This window comes from Thunnus maccoyii, chromosome 7 (assembly GCF_910596095.1).
Source record: "Thunnus maccoyii chromosome 7, fThuMac1.1, whole genome shotgun sequence".
Taxonomy (NCBI): domain Eukaryota; kingdom Metazoa; phylum Chordata; class Actinopteri; order Scombriformes; family Scombridae; genus Thunnus; species Thunnus maccoyii.
The window spans coordinates 32,237,770-32,257,321 of NC_056539.1; the positions used below are offsets into that span (position 1 = coordinate 32,237,770).

Below are 19,552 nucleotides of genomic sequence, written 5' to 3' on the forward strand. Positions count from 1 at the left end.
TTTTTCTTGTAACATCGAGTGTCAGCAGGACGTGCATGTTTTTCTGCAGTAGAAGAAGAAGACTGCTCTTACCTCAGCCATGTATAAAAGTTTTGTTTATGATTAGCATTTTATTTTTAATTTTCTTGCATGAACACAGAGAGGTTTTCAAATACTGACTGGTCTCTTGTTGTCTGAGGTTTAAGATATAAACACCAGGGAGGACGGAAATGTTCCTTGAGGTCTCTGCACTTTTTTTTTTTTTTTTTTTTTTTGTTCCTGACTTCTGTATTTCACGCTTGGCTGATACACTTGCACTGTATGCAATGAATGGCTCCACTGTTTCTGTCTGTTTCTGTGTGTTTCTGTGTGTTTCTGTCTGTATCTGAAAGGAAAAAGCAAGTCCGTGCTCTCCGACGTGTAAAGGGTCGTCTGCTTTTGATCGATAGTCTGCACTCTTGTCAAAAAAACGAACTTTCAGTCAATTCAGAGGTTATAACGCGGTCGCTCGCTGCTGTGTTGGTACGGTTGCCATTAACAACGGCACCGAGAGGCAGAGGAGATGCTGTGTGACTTCAGTGAACGCTGTACTGTTACTGATTAACCATAAAACGCTGTTCCTCTGCAGAGATTGCAATCTCAACCGGGAACATAGAAAACCATAAATTAGCCTCGAGCTCCAGATCCCAATCAACAACAAAAACAGATTAATCTGAAAGAAATTCATCCAGAAAACACTTTTTACTGCTGCTGTGTAACTGCGTGTTTGTACTGAGGTCATTTATATGCACTCGGAGGAATCTGAAGGAACATTTAGCTCACTTAAAGTGACATTAAACTGGTTGCTTATACTGGCAACAAACACACTTAACATCTATAATACCGGGAGCCCGGCGCATTCTGAAGCCGTGTTTTCTTTAGATGACTCGAGTTTGATATGTGGTCGTTCACTACAACATTCCTCACAGCTCTTTCATGTCAGTAGTCGAATGATTTTCCCTCCATTTAGCCTCTTGATTCTGGCATTTTTTAGCTCATAAAATCACATTGTTCCCTGGTGGTGTTATGTAGGGACTGTGGATTGTTATTTTTTTGCCTTTTTCTTGTTTTCAGAGTTCTTGCGTGTGGACGAGCACTTTTTTTTTTTTTTTTTTTTCACGAAACCGCAGCTGAGGAGAGGCAGGCAGCATTTGTTCTGGCTCACTTCACAGTCCTCCCTTCATTCCCTGCATCTCCCTCCATCATTCACATCCATCTGTTAGACACTTTTTCTCCTTTTTTTTTTTCCTGCTTCCCTTTCTCCAATTTTTCTCTTTCTGTCATATTTCTTCCTCCCCTCCCCGCCCCCCCTGAGCCACCTTGTTCCAGCTCGAGCACAGCTGGAACACATCAGCACCAGTATCAACTCTTGATTAACAGCCATATATTCACACACACACACACACATATATTCACAGAGGTCTGACGCAGCAGTACAGCACATGCCCCTACTGACAGACCGGAAGCAGGTATGATGCAATGTAATCCCGCTCAGACACACATGTGATTAATCTCATGATGTAACAGGCTGAATTCTCTCTGTTTGCTCGGCGACCTGCGGCGGACTGTTTAACCTGTTCACCTCCGACAGCGCCACCGCACATGCTCGACCCCGACGTCAACAGTCTGTCTTTACATTTCCCAGAACTTTGACTCCCTGAGGGATGGGTGTCATCAGTGACTTGTGGCTTTTATAGTAACAATGAGGCGTCTCTCGTAGTGATGAACCTGCAGCTCCTCTCGGCTTTACGGAGCTTTTATATTGAGTTTCATCTCATTGTTTAACTGTCTGGCTGCAGCTTTACTGTTTCGCTTCACTCTCAGCGCTCTCATTGTGTCGTTTTCAGCCGCAGCAGGCAGCTGTTTTCATAGAAAAAGCTGTAAAAAGCCGCTGTACACTACCTGCTCAGCACCAAACGGCAAACAGACACAGTTAGCTGTTGACTAGCTGGTGAACATAGTGGAGCATTTAGCAGCTAAAGAGCCAGATATTTCCCTCAGGAGTTGGTAGAGAGCAGAAACAGAGTCAAAAGAGAGTCCAAATGAATGATAATGTTGCTGCGTAACTGCTGGATGTTGAAATAAACAACTGTTTGCTAACAAGTTCAACATATTAACTTAAAAAGTGATGGTATGTCATGTTGTTGCTGCTGCCCCCAAGTGGACAAAACTTCAGTTAATGCAGGTGTAACTTCTGAATGTCTATAAGACATCAAAACAAACATGTCTGACAAACTCAAGGTCCATTAACTAGCTTTTTCTGGAGCTTTCAACCATCTGACACACATTTGCGTAGCTATTTGTTGACATGCAAGCTCAGTAGTTATAATACCATCTATAGAACATTTAGGACTTCTTGTCAATGTTGGTGTAAAAGTTACACACAAGCTCATGTCTGCAGGACTTTCAGCAGAACAGGTGATGGGTTTATATTATTCTTTGTTTGCTCAGGTAGTTTCAGCTCTTTGACCTTGGAGGTTCAGGGTGGAACAGCAGGTACAGACTGTACTGTTCATCTGCTGGAGGCTAAACAGCAGCAACAGTCACTGTTCAGATCATTTTGTTCTCTTTGGTGTACATTCAAGACACATGAAAGAGTGATGAGAGAGACACACTCTGCTCGTTAAATAGATTTATGTGCCCACAACAAAAAGTACATAGAAGACCGCAGTCTTGACATACGATTACATAAAGAACCGCAGAAGTGTATAAAAATGTATATTTGCCTGTAGAACTCTTGATTATTAAAGGATTAATATTAGTTAAACTACCTCTTGTTGCATAACTATGATAATATTTGATAAGTATGAAATAGTAAAGTAACCAAATGTTGCATTCTTTGCAGTTTTGTTAGTAAGAGCAAACCTCTGAGATTGAGACAATTGAGATTTTGGAGACGTGCTGATCTGATGTGTTCAGGGAGGAAGTTTGGACTGTAAACAGTGTTGTAAGAACGTGATGTCCCTTCAGTCTGCTGAGGCGGGAGGGCGGTTGAGACATCGGGGGCCTGAAGGAACAACTGATCATGTCACCAGAGTGCAAATTACATTTGGCACATATACATCATTTACCGTCTTTGCATAGAGCTGAAATCCAATAACCAGAGGAACAGTTTGAACTGTGTGGATGGAAAATAATCCCAGAAGACAAACAACAAGCAATCATGGATGTTGTACAAAGTTTTCTAGATTTAAAAATGTCTGTTCAGTAGCTGACATATTTCAAAACAGTCTTTATAAGTACGCGCCCACATGGCAGTAATATATGTCAGTAATATCAAGAAAAAAAATAAGCTTGAGAAATAATTCACTGTGGTTCACACATATCCAGCAAAGGTGTGAATTTCTACAGTTAGATTCTCTTAGTACAGTGATCAACCGCTTATATGGATCAAAAAGGGACAGAATCATTCCTATACAAATGCTGTTTAAATAATTTGCTTATAGTAATCAGTAGTCCGCTTATAGTGATCATTTTTTGGCCTTTTCATACATGAAAACATATGAGAAAAACATTTAAACTATGGTAATTCTGTTTTCTTTTTACCTTACTCCCAAAACACACGTATGATGTGTATTTAGCGGCTGCGGCGCCATTATCAGGTGTTGCAGCACACCTCCGCAGGGTCGTGTGGAGGTGCGGGATGTGGACATGTTTATTTGTAACCACCATGAAACAATCAGAAAATAACATTTTATTCCTCTCATTCATTAATGGAAACTAGAAACTATCTAGCAAAATATTGAAAATGGTGACCAGTGAGCTAAAATGTACTTTTATATACTATCATCTGTTTTTTACAGGCTCAAACATGCTGTTGTTTTGGTTATAACACTGTACTCACTACAGCTGCAACAATTAGTCCATTAGTTGATCAACAGGAAATTAATCGGCAACAATTTTGATAATTGATTAATTGTATAGGCTGTAGCATGTAGAGGTGCAAATATTAGTTGATAGAAAATTAATTGTTTTAGTATTTTTTTCAAGCAAAAAGGCCAAACATTTGTAGGTTTCAGCTTCTAAAATGAGATTTTTTTTGTCATGCATGTCGGACAAAAACATCTGGAAACTTATAACAGTCGTTTTTCACTAATTTCTGACATTTTATACACAAAAAGATAAAATCACAGGCAGTTACAGTGAAGCGGGTCCTCTGGTGGCGATGAACAGCTGAAAATATTCTTTCACAGAGAGAAAGTGAAGGAAAAAAAAGCTGCTGAATGTTGAAATCAGGCTTCCACTGTGGTCTGTTGTGATGCTGAGGCAACACTTTAACACTTCTCCTGTGGTCGACCTCCACACACACACACACACACACACACACACACACACACACACACACACACACACACACACACACACACACACACAGAAGAGGAGTTTGTACAAAACAACCCGACTTGTGGTGGTTTCCTCATAGATGTACACACCCGGAACAACACACTGACAGTTTTTAATCCTTATTCCCCTGCATGCTGCACTTTGCTGCGTAATGCCGAACACATCTATCTCCCTGAGCTTGTGAGCTTTTTTGCATCAGCTGCATTAAAATTCAATCGCAGGGCCAACGGGCGTCATTTTTCTCTGTATTTCTTAAGTCGTCAGCTCGTTGAGTCAACAGTCGACCCCGCTCTGGAGCCAAGAGAGTTTTTAAATCACGTTTTGGATCGTCGTCATCTTCTTTCGCTGCCAGAAAAACAATACACAAGATTGATTGAGGCTCTTTTTTTTTTTTTTTTTTTTTTTTTGCTGCGTGGGCCTGAGCTGCAGTCAAATTATGTGACTGATCTGCTGAGTAGCACAGCTGCCTGTCTGTCTGCCTGTCTGTCTGTCTGCACAGAAAGCAGCAGAGTTAAACAGTTTTAACCTGCACCAAAGGACAGCAGACGCTTCTCGGTGGCGGAGCTCTGAGTCACTTAACTGCAGCATCTCAGCGTTTGAGCCCCATCTGGGAGCTCGGTGGTTTTTTCAGGCTGATGTGTTTGTGACAGATGTGATGGATCGTAGATGTGCGTGTTATATTTAAAGTGTGGCACGACTGTCTGAATGTCGGCCCACATGTGATGCAGCAGGAAGACGAGTCTAGAGGGAAGCTGGAAGACGAGACGTTGGGGGAGGGAGGAGGGTCTGAAATGAGACGAAAGAAGAAGAAGATCATGAAGAACTAGTTTTACTTCCTTTTCAGTGTCACTGAAGAAACATAAACACTGAATGTTTATTTGATTTTCTATCCATTAATCATGTGTTTTGTTTGCTGTTAACTGATCGCTGCTTTTGTTTTCCTGATTAACTTTCAAATCATTCTGTTAAAAATCCTTTTGTCAAAGTTGATGTTCCTCATTTTTACAACAAAGTGAAACTGAATTGCTGTTATTCTGTGTTGAGCACTTTATTGAGTTTCATCTCATCTCATCATCTTTCTCGAGTGGATTCTTTAATTTAATAGACTTTACTGCAAAATTACTGAATATTCAAAGTGAAAAAATGTGAAAATGTCATAATAATGTTAAAATTTACTTTAAAATATCTTTTTCTTTGGGCCCCGATCTTGAAATGAATCCTGATTTTTATTAAGTTTTGAGAGAATATTGAGAGAATAAGGGCAAAATTGTCTAAATGGTGTAACCATGAAAAATGTAGCACCAAGAATTTAAGTTGCTGAAAAAAATGTGTAATTTAGCTCAAACGGCCTCTGAAATACAAGATAATAATAACAATAATAATTAATAATCAAATTAACCTTCTAACAGACCCTTAGGAAGGTCGGTGTGCGGCCAACGTGCTTTTGTCTTATTTCTAACCAAAACCTTTTTAATAAAGACTTCTTAGTATACTTTACTTTTTTGTAAAGTTTTAAACTTTTAAATACATTTTTTTGTACAGAAGGAGGACTGTGGATTTTGTAAGGTCATTATGAAGGGATCTTCTAATGGTCAGTATGAACAGGAGGAATGATTACAGCAAGAAAAACAGGTTTTAATGTTCATTTGGGTTCCTGACTGTTGTTTTAAGACCAGTCGTCAAAAGTCAGGTGTTCAGAAAAGGAGAGAAAAGACAAAATAATAACAGAGGTGTGAGGTGTTTTACAGCCAGGTATTTAAAAAAAGATGCAGCTGCAGCAAGTACAGCCTCCTCACCTTCTCCTTCCACGTACCTACGATGGCCATGAAACATGAAAGACCCTCTCTAGAGCCAGTGTTTATTCGTTTGTTCGTTCTGGGCTACCATAGAAGAAACATGGCGGTGCAACATGGCGGCCTCCGTGGAAGAGGACTCGCTCATTCTAAGGTCCATTTAGACGCCACTAAATTCTACACACTGCACCTTTAACTGGACCCAGTTCTGTGGACCGAATGTTGCACTGCAGTGAAAATAAAACACACCCCGCTCCTCCTCGCTGCCCTCCCTGCAAAACAGTAACCACGTCGGCCTTGTGAAGTTTACGCCGTAGACTTTTGTCAGACGGGAGGAGTTTGTTTGCTCTCTGCAGATGAAGGTTACCTGCTGCAGTCACAGCTGTCTGCTTGACTTAATGCGTCTTCTTATCTGTCTTTGTTGACCTTAGAGGATGTTTGCATGTGAATTTGTTTGAGAAAAAAGGGCGTCGTATCGAGCGTGAGGAGGTGTGAAGTGTATCGAGATAATATTTACATCAGCGTCACTTCACTGCTTTTATACTCCGAGTTGTTGTGTGAGTGTTTTGACAGCAGAAGTCTTGTGAAGTCGACTGCGTGTGCCTGTTTCGGTGACAGCTGTGATACATCACAGTCCAGCGCAAACATACGCTGACCTCATGGCTGACCTTCCATGTTAGTACATTTCGTTTTCAATCTGTCCAAAGACGCTCAGATCAGCAGATTGCTGGTAATAAGACTCAGTCTGGTGGGTTACTGTCCTCCTGCCACCTGCTGCTTAAACACGGAGCTGCAGGAGGAGGAAGACACACTGTGACGATGCATTCAAATATATTCAATGTGCTGCAGCTTCTTTCCCAGGAGACATCCCATCATAAGCTGCACTATAGCAACCTGAGCTGTCAATCAATAATAATGCAATAATACATGTTGGACAGGTAGAGACGCCTCCTCTGCTCTGCTCACATGCTTAAATGATATTTTTAGATTTTTCTGCTTATTTTACAGCATTTCTGTCCCATGATCCTTTTCAGCAGCAGCATACTAACATTAAAAATGTCCAAATGTAGATATGGATTCGGGCTGGCCATTAATTAAACACTACTTATCAGTGCTCAGTGTATCATACTTGTCCAAGTTAATATTTCCAAGCAAGCGGCAATAAAAACAAAACTGTGCTCATGCTCTGTCCATGGAGCATGCTCAGTATGCGTTCATCCGTCCAGCGCAGTAACGTCAAACCAGACACCAGATTAAAAACTCTGTTTACTGTGAAATACACACAGATTTATCTGGTGGGTTAATCAGCGTCAGCGTGTGAACTCGTTTATCAAAGGTTTGAATGTAACAGATGTTCATTTATATGTAAAAGTTCTGCACTGCAGGTTTAAAACATTTTATTGTCTGAGCGTCTCTGACAATGAGCCCTTGTGTTTGGGTTTTTGGGGCTTTTGGACAAAGGCAGAATTATGTAACTTTTACTGAGATATTTATCCCTTTTAATATGTCTTCTTGTATTAAACCTTTGAGCAGGACTTAAAGGATTTTCCAGGAGAAAATGTGGATATTACAGTGTAGAAGAAGTGCAGAGTCTTCTACCTTCTACGGTTATACATAAAAAAAACCAAACGGGAGTCAAAGCTAAATATTTACATTTTAGATAAAGAATGGTACAAAATATGTACAGCGCAGTGTGTATCAGCACTGACTCACTCACTCAAGTATGGGAGAGAGTTTGGTTGCACTAAACTAAATAGCTTCTGGGGGATGATGTAAATACAACTATTAGACAGCTGTTCTGAACAACTGTGCTGTGATGTTCCTGTTCTGCACAAAGAAGAGACGGATACCTGGAAAAATGTTGCTTGTAACAGGCGGCAAAAAGCTGTAACAAGGAAACTGTGTAGCGCCGAAGCTCCGAGGGGAAAGAGCAGCGGTTTGAGATCATTGGGGAAACATATTCAATGGAAAAACAGACCGAGTTAAAGCAGGAAATACGTTTGACAAGAATTAGGAAAAACTACATGAAACCTGATGCTGAACATGGAATATAGAATATATATATATATATATATATACTGTATGCCTGAGTGTCTCTAGAGAACTGTGTCCAGATCTGAAAATCCAATAAAATGCATAAAGTATAAATAAAAAAAAAGAATAAATACCCTGAGAGTGAATTCTGGCCGTCATGACAACAGATGAAGTGTGAAACTGTCATCTGGCTCAGTGAGCGTGACGCTCCGATATGATGTGAATCAACACGTGTCCTTTTAGTGTCATATGTTAACATGATGCTGAAGCCGGCCGCCTGTTGCAGCTGGTTTACTTCAGCCCGAGTTAGTTAGTTAATGGATGCAGGTTTAAAGTTTAAAGCTGTTTATCTGTGTTTTACTAGTTTTTTAAGGGGGGAGCGGTTGGTTCGGGGTTTTTTTTTTTTTTTACTGGCGTCGAGTTAACGGAAGCTTTCACTAAAGCTCTTTCATATGTGCAACCATCTGGGAGCTGAGTCTTGTGTGTGTGTGTGTGTGTGTGTGTGTGTGTGTTTACGTGGGCAGTCCAGATGTTTCTGGAAAAGTCTCGTCAAAAGGGCTGGTCCACCGGCAACGGAGGAGAGAATATTAGCCCAGGCAGGCTTTGTTTCCATAGCAACAGCTGATGTTTCCAAAATTGAACCAGAATCCCCACAAGCAGACTTTCTGCATGTGTGTGTGTGTGTGTGTGTGTGTGTTGGCTGTACTGTATTTGCTCTGGAGTGTCTCTGAGGAGAGCTCGAGCATATCGAGGAAGTCCAGAGGAAACTTTTTCTTTAAAACTCTGACAAACTGCGTTAAACATCAGCTCCGCTCGCTCCGCAGCTGCTTGGTGAAAGAGTCAGTCGGAGGCTGAAAGTGTGAGTGTCAGTCCCTCTTAATGCTGCTAACTGAGAAAAACAGGTGTGTGTGTTTCTGTTCAGACAAGTGTGTGTGTGTGGGTTTTACTATTAGCCTGTGTGTGTGTGTGTGTGTGTGTGTGTGTGTTGTGGCCATGTGAGAAAGAGATGTGGTGTCAGCATGTGGTTAGTGCTGTGTTTTATGACTTTGTTTTGGCTCTCAGCCTGCTCTCACTGCACAGTCTGACTAAAGATTCTGGGATTTTTATCCAGTTTTTAGGACAACCAGTACGTTTTTATTTTATACAGTTTTAGCCGAGCTGATTCTTTGTGTTTTTAATTAAAAATAAAAAAAAAGAGATTACAAGAATCTGTCTATTTAATTGGAGTATTGAGGAGCTGTTTAAAATAATACTTAAAGGTGCCCTATGGAGTTTTCTTTTAAACAAAAGAAAAGCTATTTTTATACAGTTTACCTCACAAAAGCACATTGTGTTTGTCCTCGAGCTCTAACAAAAGCGTTCAGTGCATTTCCTTCCTCATAAAACATTTGCAATGCTGATTTTTTTTTGCATGCATTGTTACATCCATGTTCACTGCCTTTACTGGCACATTGCTGCACATTACAGCCACCTGTAGATCAGTGGAATAGTGTGAAACTATCGGCTGGACTGTGTGTCACATCACCTGCGTGCATGCATGTGCATCCTTGTGCACAAGATAAACAAAACAGGAAAAAATCCTTCATAAAAACCTGCTCCGTAGTGCTGCTGTAGGTCAGAAACCTCCACAGAGCACCTTTAAGTAACAAGGTGTAGGACTAAAATCAAAAGTATTTTTCTACAACAATAAATATTCATGAGTAAATAAGCAGAAATCTAATTTAAAGCTATGAATAAAACATCCCTCAGTAAGAGTTTATTAATTAAAAACAGCTAATCAGCTTCACTAGGACTGTGTTTTCGTGGTTTAATCAGACAATCTCTTATCTGAAATAACCAAAACTGTTGTAACTCCGGCAGAAATTTGTGTTCATGAGGCTTTAACGCTCCTCAAATTAATGCTTAAAACAAACATATTAAGTATGTTTTTCACCATTTGATGTTTGTTTCGTCGTCATCCTGCTGCTTCTTCTGCGATGGTTTAATGTTCCCGACTGAAAAAATAATTCCAAATATTCACAAAGCTGCAGTGGATGGAAACGCGCTGTAATTAGAATTTTGATTTTGTAGATATTCAGGAAATTTGGTTTAAAATTTGCACTGAATTCGGATGCAAACCAGCTAATGAGACGCTGATTAATGTAAAATAAGTAAGTGAGTGTTTGCTCAGTGGGGTATCCTCACATTAACTGATTCTACAGCATTATGACTACTGATTGCTTTCTTTATTGATTAGTCTGACAATTATTTTATTGCTTAATTGGCAATAAAACATCCTAAAATAGTGAGAAAGTGACGTCTTCAGCATTTTGTTTTGTCTAACCAGGAATCTAAAACCCAAAGATATTCATTTACCTTGTTTCAGCAGTAATTATATGATAGAGGACATCAAAAATGCAGCATTATTGTACATGATACAGGAAATGCTGAGTCATATTAGACGACATCCTCCCTTTATTAAATTACTATCACAAAGTGATCAAATTGTGCTTCATCACTACTGTTCTTTGTGAAACTGCCACATTTTTGAGTGTTTTGATGTTACAGTTAGTAAAACCTCATTGATGAAGGAAGATCAGTGTGTCCATAAAGTGTTGAAATATGATTTGACACTTTATATTTGAGTCTAACGAGTCTTCTCCATCTTCATCTCTCTACAGAAGGAGTTTGCGGCTCCTCCTCCTCTCCTCTTCAGGAAGTTGAGTAACCCCGACCTGTCGCCCGCCGCCACCGCCGCCACTAAATCCAAACTGCACCGACAGCTGAGCCAAGATGAGAGCCGCGCCCGTCGCAGCAGCATGGCCATGACCGGTAACACACACACACACACACACACACACACACACACACACACACACACACACACAATGAGCTCCCTACATCTTAATGTATAATCGTATCAGGACACGTTACTCAAATTAAGATGTCGTGATTCATAGTTTTCATCTCTGTATGTGTAAGGTGAAAGTTTTCTCACTGCACAAGATGTTAAGTCTTTGAGAACAAATAAAGTTTTTGAATTTTAAAGAGTGAATTTCCACAAATCTTGAGGGGGAAAATATCTTAGATTTAGAGAATAATGTTGTAATATTTTAGGTAAAAAGTTGTACTTTTCGTACAAAAAGTCACAACACTAGGAGTATAAAGTTGTAATTTTTTTTACAAATTATGACAAAAAGACATAATTTTATTAGATAACATTGTAGTTTTATAAAAATCTGAATATTAAGATCATAATGTTCCATTTTTTTGAGAAAAGTCATAATATAATGAGACTAAGTCGTAGTATTTTTAGTAAAATGTTTCATTTTTTGACAGAATATTCAGATAAACAACCTGTCTGTACATTACAATTAATAGTTTTTTAAACATTATGTTTTTTGTAAAATTGCAAATGTATTCTTGTAATGTATTCTTGTAATTCTTGTAAAATATCTTAGATTTAGAGAATAATGTTGCAATATTTTAAGTAAAAAATTGTACTGTTCACACAAGAAGTCACAATATTAGGAGTATAAAGTTGTAAATTTTTTACAAATTATGACAAAAAGTCATAATTTTACCAGATAAAATTGTAGTTTTAAGATAAAATCCAAATTTTAAGAGCATAAGGTTCCATTTTATTGAGAAAAGTCATAATATAATGAAACTAAGTCGTAGTATTTTGAGGAAAATGTTTCATTTTTTGACAGAATATTCATATAAACAAACCTTTATGTACATTACAATTAATGATTTTTACATTTTTTTGTAAAATTGCAAATGTATTCTTGTAATATGAAAGTACAAATCTGCTCTTATAATTTTATGATTTTTTTCTCATACAATCACAATTCTCAAGAAATTATGACTTTATTCTCAAAATCTCACATTTTTCTCTCAATAAAAGCCCTAAAACATGTCACATGTATTAATATTGCAAGGATTTTACAGTAGTTGCTGCTGCTGGAGCTGAGTTTCTTTACTTTTCTTCATTCAACTCGACTTGAGACTTATGAAGCTGCATCATAGACGCAGATCACAGCAGTCAGCAGCTGCTAAATCTTTGACCCTGACATGGTATAAATCCTTTAATTTACAAAATGGATTCTACAATAAGGATACAGACAAAACAGAATAACAGCCGTCCAACGCAGACCTCACAAAGAGAAGACAGTTTTATACATATACACACGGTTTTTATGGCCTTGCAGTTCTGATGAAGTTTCATGGTACCCAGATTTATATGAAAATTAGCTTTGAATACAAGTAAGTTTGTTGGTGTGTATGTAATACTTTCCTAAAATCATTGTGTATAAAATATCAGTCTTTGAAACATAATGCTCATAAACCTTTTCTGCTCCAAAGTGTTTCTCTAAACTCAAAAACAGAATTTCTTCTTTGTGGGAATTTAATCATTTCAGTCCAAATATTTTATAAAAGATGCCTCCCAAAAACCAAAGTCTCATCACATCTTCTACAAATATCACACAAAGTATCCAAGTCTAGTTAATATCTAGATAAACACATGTTCACTGAGAAGCATTATGCTTTATTTTAAAGGACCAGTGTGCAGGATTTAAGGACATCTACTGGCAGAAATGGAATATAATACTAATAAATATGTTTTAATTAGTGTATAATCACCTGAAAATAAGAATCGCTGTGTTTTCGTTACCTTACCCCTAAATTCCACCGGCTTTCCGGCTCCAACGCAAGTTAACAAAATTTAGCAGTTTAGTTGCCCTGCTACTGCAGTAATTACGGTAGCCGTAGGGCACTTTATCAGCTTTGACTAGGCTGCTGTAATTACTATAGTAGGAGTGCAACTGACTTTAAACGGCAGATGGCTTCCCCGCAGAGAAGACGCTCTGCTTCTGACACGCTCCCGGAGGAATAGGGAGGGCGGAGCCACGGGCCCGGTGGAATCCCCGGGTTAGAATGAGCCTTTATATCTACAGAGGGAGCAGGTCCTCTCCCACGGAGCCCGCCATGTTTCTACAGTAGCCCAGAACGGACAAACCAAACACTGGATCTAGAGTGGACCTTTTGCGTTTTTCGTGGCCACCGTAGGTTCTCCTACATGCTTGAGAGGAGAGGGTGACGGGATGCTAGATGCCACTAAATCCTACACACTGGCCCTTTAAAATAAACTTAATTTACCTTGTTTGTTAATAAATATTTTCTTGTAATTAATTTTTTTCACAGCAGTAATTCCAGAAGAGAACAGAAGATGGTTTAGTAACTGCTGTAAGTGACAGGATGTAAACAGTCTGAACAGATGACTCATCAGTTTAGTTGTGTTAACCTCCATTCACACAGCGCCGGTGTCACCGGAGGTCGTCCATTGTTTCCTGACAACTGCAGAGGTCGTCTCTTGTGCTTTTAATCCTGCACCAATCTGCAATGTTTCATAATATGCAGAATAATCACTATGATAATACAGACCTGGGTGATAAAATGATAGCGACAGTTTATCAATAGCAATAAGAAAAGACTTTGATAAATGTATTAAATGCAAACTGCCATGAAAGCCAATCATATCAGTTGATGATAGAGCTTAATATGAAAGACATGCAAACAGCTGATCATTTAACAGGCGTGTTGTTGGGTTGTCGTCATGTGACACAACAACAGAAACAGCGAGAAAATAAGTGCAGACGGTGACGAAATGTTTGATAAATCAATGTTGTGTTAACATTAAAATGATTACCTGTGTGCTCTTTATTAAAAATAGGTCATTAAAAATTATCAATAATTATCAATATCAACTGAAAGGAAACATTTTATGATACATTTTTCAGCTATATCACCCAGCTCTATGATAATGTTATCTCAGGTGAAACAGCATCACAGATATGAAGATGTTCTTCTTCCTCTCTTGAGGAAATGATTAATATGAGCACTGAGACAGTTTAACGTCCTCCAGTTCTTCGGGGGTTTTAGACCCAGAACGTCTGATTCAGATCTGCTGATGAGTCATTAAACCGCAGGTCCGCAGGTGATTCTGTCGGTCGAGCTGCAGCTACATGTGAAGATTTAAAAAGCAGGTTGTTTGGGTTTGAGTTGAGTCTCTTCTGTCTTCCTTCCTCCCTCAGGTAAGCAGCTGCTGCCTCTATCCAGCAGCCTGCACACCGGGGTGAGTCAGCTGGCCTGGCAGGGGCCCTCCGGAGGCTTCGGAGGACTCGGGGCCACTGGAGGAGCGTCTGCAGGAGGAGGAGGAGGAGGAGAAAACAACCTGGTCCGCATGAGGAGCCAGACGCTGGGACAGTCTGCTCCATCTCTCACCGGACTGGTCAGTACAAACATTATTCACCTCACGACCGACACTGTGCTGCATAATTTAAGTATTGCACTTAAAGTTGTTTGGTCTTCTAATAAAGAACCGTATTGACCCGAATATAAGCCGACCCCTCACCCCCCCTCAGTCACACACTCACGCTCTCTCCCGTCACGTTCTTGGACGTTATTTTAGTATTTTTCAGACCGTCTGTGTGACTTTTAGAGCCGTTTTGACAGATTATTTGGACTCCGATCGGCTTCTGCAGTAAAGACATCAGAAGACTCTTTGGACTCGTTTTTCTGGTTTGTCATGAATTTATTTCCCCCTGCAGCAGAAAAACACATTACATGAACCTCCAGACGCTCCTGCAGGTTAAACTGAGCTGGACCAGACTCACTATAAACAGAAAGAAGAAGAGAAACTCGCTACCATAGCAACACTCTCTGTAGGAGCTTAATAGAGGACGACCTCCACTTTTTCATCCAGAATATAAAATATCGATTGATATTCGGGTCGATACGGTTAATAAACGTCGTCAGATTGTCTGATAATCTGCAGACTCACTGTGAGTCAGTCTGGCTCCATATCGATGCCGTCTGTTAGACTGAAACCTCTGCCAGCCGAGAGCAGGGAGGCAGACCGACGATGACTCAGGCTTTTACACACACACACACACACACACACACACACACAATGCACGCACACACACACACACGTTTGTTTGCTCGCTGCTGAGCGGAGGAAATGGAGCAGAAATGGCAGTTTGTGTGGTGTGTACTTTTTTGTTCGTGTACAGCCGTGTAAGTGTGTGTTTGGTTGTGAGTGTGACGGGTCGTGATGTAGCTCGGTGCAGCGTTGACCCCCGTATGACTGTGGTCCAGATGAATCCTGCTCTGCAGTGTGAGTGTGCATCATCACTCTGACTGTGTGTGTTCTTGTGTTCAACTCTGACCCCTGCTGGTTGTAGAAGGAATTACAGCAGGAATCATGCTGCAGCTTCTTTTGTATGTATGAGAGTTTTATTGTTATTTCTTGTTGGGAATTTCAGTTTATATTGGTTTTGTAAAAGAAAAGGTTTGTACAAAGCACCTTTAATGTACAAGAAGACTTTTGCCTGCTGCTTTAAGTCTAAACAGGCATTAATCTTTACATGAGACCAAAAAAACATCCTCTGAGCTGCCTTTTAATCTGTTAAGCACAGATATTTTGCATTTACACAGTCTCTCAGATCTGGAGCTTGAGCTGTTTTCCAATATTTCCAAAAAACACCAAAGACTTTATAACTTTGGGTTACTGCTTTTTAAACAAATTTCTCTCTTTAAATAAGTTTTTTATAGACTGTATCTAAACTCTGGAGCTGCAGAGTTGTCAGTCAATCTGTTGGTTATTATTTTAATTATTGTATAATCTATAAAATTGTTGCAGATATCTGTCACCATTCAAAAAATGCCAATGAATGTAGTATATAGTGATAAAAAAGCAAGCAAATCCTCACTGTCAAGAAGATTATTAGACATCCTGTTCATGTTCAGGATGAGGATCCAAAAATAATCCTGATAACCTGATCCATGACTCCTTTTAACACAAACCTGCAGTTGAGGCGACGCGAAGCCTCCAGCAGAGGGCAGCAGCGTTTAACGTGTAGAAGAGATCACGGCGACTCTGGATGTACTTTATTTATGTATGATTTGTATAAGCTGTGATTTTATTTTTATTCATGCTGCACTCTACTCACACGCCCACAGTTGTTTCTGAACATCTGAAATGTTTCTGGAGATCACTCTGGGTGTGTGTGTGTGTGTTTTCTTTTACAGCCTCGTAAACTCCATAAAACATATTAAAATAAGAGTTACATGTTTAGCAGATCTCAACAGGCCTCTGCAACATAATGTCAGTAAAGACTGTGCCAGGGATAAAAATATATCTCTATTAATGTCTCTGTGGGCGAGCTGGCTAAAGGACCACCCATCTGTGGTGAGTGTCAGTTAGGCTAAAATCCATTAAGCTAAAACAAGTTGCGTCTGTAGTTTATTTTGGCCTGTTTGAACGGTTTCATAATGACTTTTTTTTTCTGTCTCTCTTCAGCTCTTCTCTCTCTGTGTGAGGGATCGGTCGATGTAGCCAGCAGGAAATTGTAGTCCGGATTTAAAACAGAAAAATATGATCCGCAGAGTTATTCTAGCTGAGCAAATAATCACAGGTTATTATATTTCTCTAGGGCAAGTTTATTAATGTTTTCCTTTTTCTTGGCTGACTCCTCTCTCTCTCTCTCTCTCTCTCTATTTCTCTCTGTCTCTCTCAACCTGTTCCATGCTGTTTCTTAGTAAACATGCAGTTCATGCACATTATATTTTCAGTGCGGTGTTGTTCCTCAGGGTCACGCCTGTCAGAGTTTTTATATTACGGGGGGGGTTTAAAGCTCCATCTCGTGGTCTGAATTGACTTGCATTAGGATTTAAGGTAGAACACCTGAGCCCCCTCTGGCTCAGCTCTCATGTTTTTTTCACCCTTTTCTTCTCTTCTCGCCTCCAGGCTTTGTGTCTTATATTTGTATAACACACAGTATGATATTTTTATTTTTCCACTTTTTGTTCAGTGTTTGTGCTGCGACATTTTTTGCAATTTCACACTTAACTGGTGTTTAATTGTCGTGTCATTTAAAAAGAAAGCCGTAGTCACACCTTTTTCCTGGTTGGTTACCTATTTGTGACAGTTGTACTGATATTTATCAGGGATTATGTACATAAGTAGTAACACTATCCGTGACAGTGATATTACATGTTGAGAACAGAGTGACACGATACTGAGGAAAAAAAACAAACAAAGTGAATTTTGATACCCAGAAGTCCTTTTTTTCAGACATAAATGACATAAACACAATCTCCTGTCAGATTGTGGTTCAGTTCCTTAATATTGCACTTATATGGAAGTCCAACTGTTTTTCCTAAATGATGGATCCCAACACAAAGTGGGTCATGATATTCTAACATCTGCAGTATATCTACTAGGGGTGTGCCCGAATACAAATACATTATTTGGCAAAGCACAAATAAGTGGGTTTTATACGAATATTTGTTTCATACAAATATTTAAAAAGTATTTGTTGTTCCCCAGAGATAAAGCTGAGCTACTGACACAAGCAAAGTGTTCCCAAGATACTCTCCATAACCTGTTGTTCCCCTTCTCCTTTCCTCAAAGTTAGGTTGTAAAAAAAATAGGCAATAAATGAAAAGTGCAAAGCAAGAATCACCTTTGAAGTTCTACTACATGTTACACAGTGTGCTGTCTGTGTGTTATGGGTGTATAAATAGTTAGAGGTCTGTCAGCGCAGTCGTCTATGATCTTGGAGACTCCAGTTCAAGACCCGATGTGGGGACCTCCTTCGTAAGGTAGTTTATTCATGAACACTTATTGTAACACTTTTTTTTAAAAACAAACACTGGATTTTTAAGCCTCTTTCCACTTTCATTCAAATACAAATACAAATACAAATAATTTTGCTGCCTCAACAAATACAGATACAAATACAAATACTGGGATCTCTGCACATCCCTATTATCTACTATAGTTATTTTGCTTTGAATGATAATAAGTAATGAAAGCTTTAAAAGCAATAAATTGATATGACTCCCAATACGAGGTGAAGAAGTTCTTCCAGGAAAAAGCTTAAAACTTACATAAAAACATTTTTAAATTATCTGCAGTTTCCCTCAGAGGTATCTTAGAATAATACATAGTGTGTATTTATACTCTTGTAGGCTCATTAACAAACTATTTAAATGAAAAGTTCTGCCTTTATTGATCGTAGAATAAAGCAGATATTATGGTGGTTTTTGTATCTGGGACACATTGAATTTCAATTTTTGGTTCCCAAGATAAAAAACATTTTCTTGTTTAGACATCAAAAATATCACAATTCTTTATAATAAAAATAGCCGATAAACAGTTAACTGTGACATATTAACCGTCTCTAGTTGAGAGGCGACGGCTTCATCGCTCATCAGTCTTTAATGCTGCTGCAGGTTGAAGATTAGTGTTTGTCTCTCGGGTGTTGTGGATGTTAATGGGCTGAAAAAACTTCCTCCCTCGGGGTGTTTGTGTGTGTGTGTGTGTGTGAGATTTGTTAGCACCTCTGTTGTTAATATGTCTCTCAGTGTGTGTGTGTGTGTGTGTGTTGAGGAAAACATTCATGGACGTCCAGATGGTGTTTACCTCTCGACTAATGGACGAGGCTCGAGCTTCCTCTCTCTTTCTGACACACTTCTTCTGCGAAAGTGCGTGTGTGTGTGTGTGTTCTCATACTAACAACCAAGTATTGCCTGGTAACCTCGGAAAGTGCCAGGTGGTGTATGTGTGTTTTTTGTTGTTGTGCTTCCCATTAAAGGTGCTCCTAAGTGCTCGTCACCTGGACAATACACGGACAGACACGGTATTTGAAAAAGGAAAGAATTTTTATCCTCCTTGTAACAAAGTCTCCTTGAGCTTCACTGAAAATATAAACTTTGCAGTAGCTCACAGAATCAGATTAGCATATTATTAGCATTTTGTTTGTAGAGAAAAAAAAAATATATGAAAGGCTGTGCTGGAAGGGGAATACAGGGCTGAACATGAAAGTGGCGTGCTGCTGTATTGTTGCAGCTCGTGCTCTGTGTTTTTTTTTTTTGGTTTTTCATGTCAGACTTTTTGGCAGCGAGGGAGGCGGATAGATGAGAACAGACACATCATATCCTGATTCAGGTGAATGAAATTTGTTGTTTTGTTTATCTCGCCACAGAGAATGACCCTCCGCCAGTCACTGCCAGACAGTAAACAAAGAGATCTGTCTTCCTGTCCTGAGGCTCAGACTGAACTGGTTGCTTTAAACTGTATTTTCATGCAAATTAATAATTCAGTAATTTGGGGAAATACGGTTTTCACTGTATTAATTTCATAATATAAGACAAAAACAAAGGCGGTGTAATTGATTTTTTCAAGTACATTAAATATGTAAAAAGATCATCAGCATATAAATTAAGTTTATATTGATGTTCACCTAAACTGACACCTTGTGGTTCTAGTTGTGGTTGTTACCAGAGTAAATGATGATTGTTTCCCTCTGCAA

General features: G+C 39.2%; 1 protein-coding gene across 3 annotated transcripts in view; it reads left to right on the forward strand.

The window, feature by feature from the left end:
- The window catches only part of mast2 (microtubule associated serine/threonine kinase 2), a 202,361-nt gene that overhangs the window by 27,194 nt on the left and 155,615 nt on the right, over positions 1 to 19,552 (forward strand). For 2 of the 3 annotated variants that reach the window (XM_042417282.1, XM_042417283.1), the window contains exons 2-3: positions 10,850 to 11,000; positions 14,267 to 14,463. In XM_042417282.1, coding sequence (XP_042273216.1) covers positions 10,850 to 11,000; positions 14,267 to 14,463 — 348 coding nt within the window. Of the gene's footprint in view, positions 1 to 10,849; positions 11,001 to 13,376; positions 13,419 to 14,266; positions 14,464 to 19,552 lie in introns of all 3 variants that reach the window. The other variant, XM_042417281.1, reaches the window with a different exon arrangement.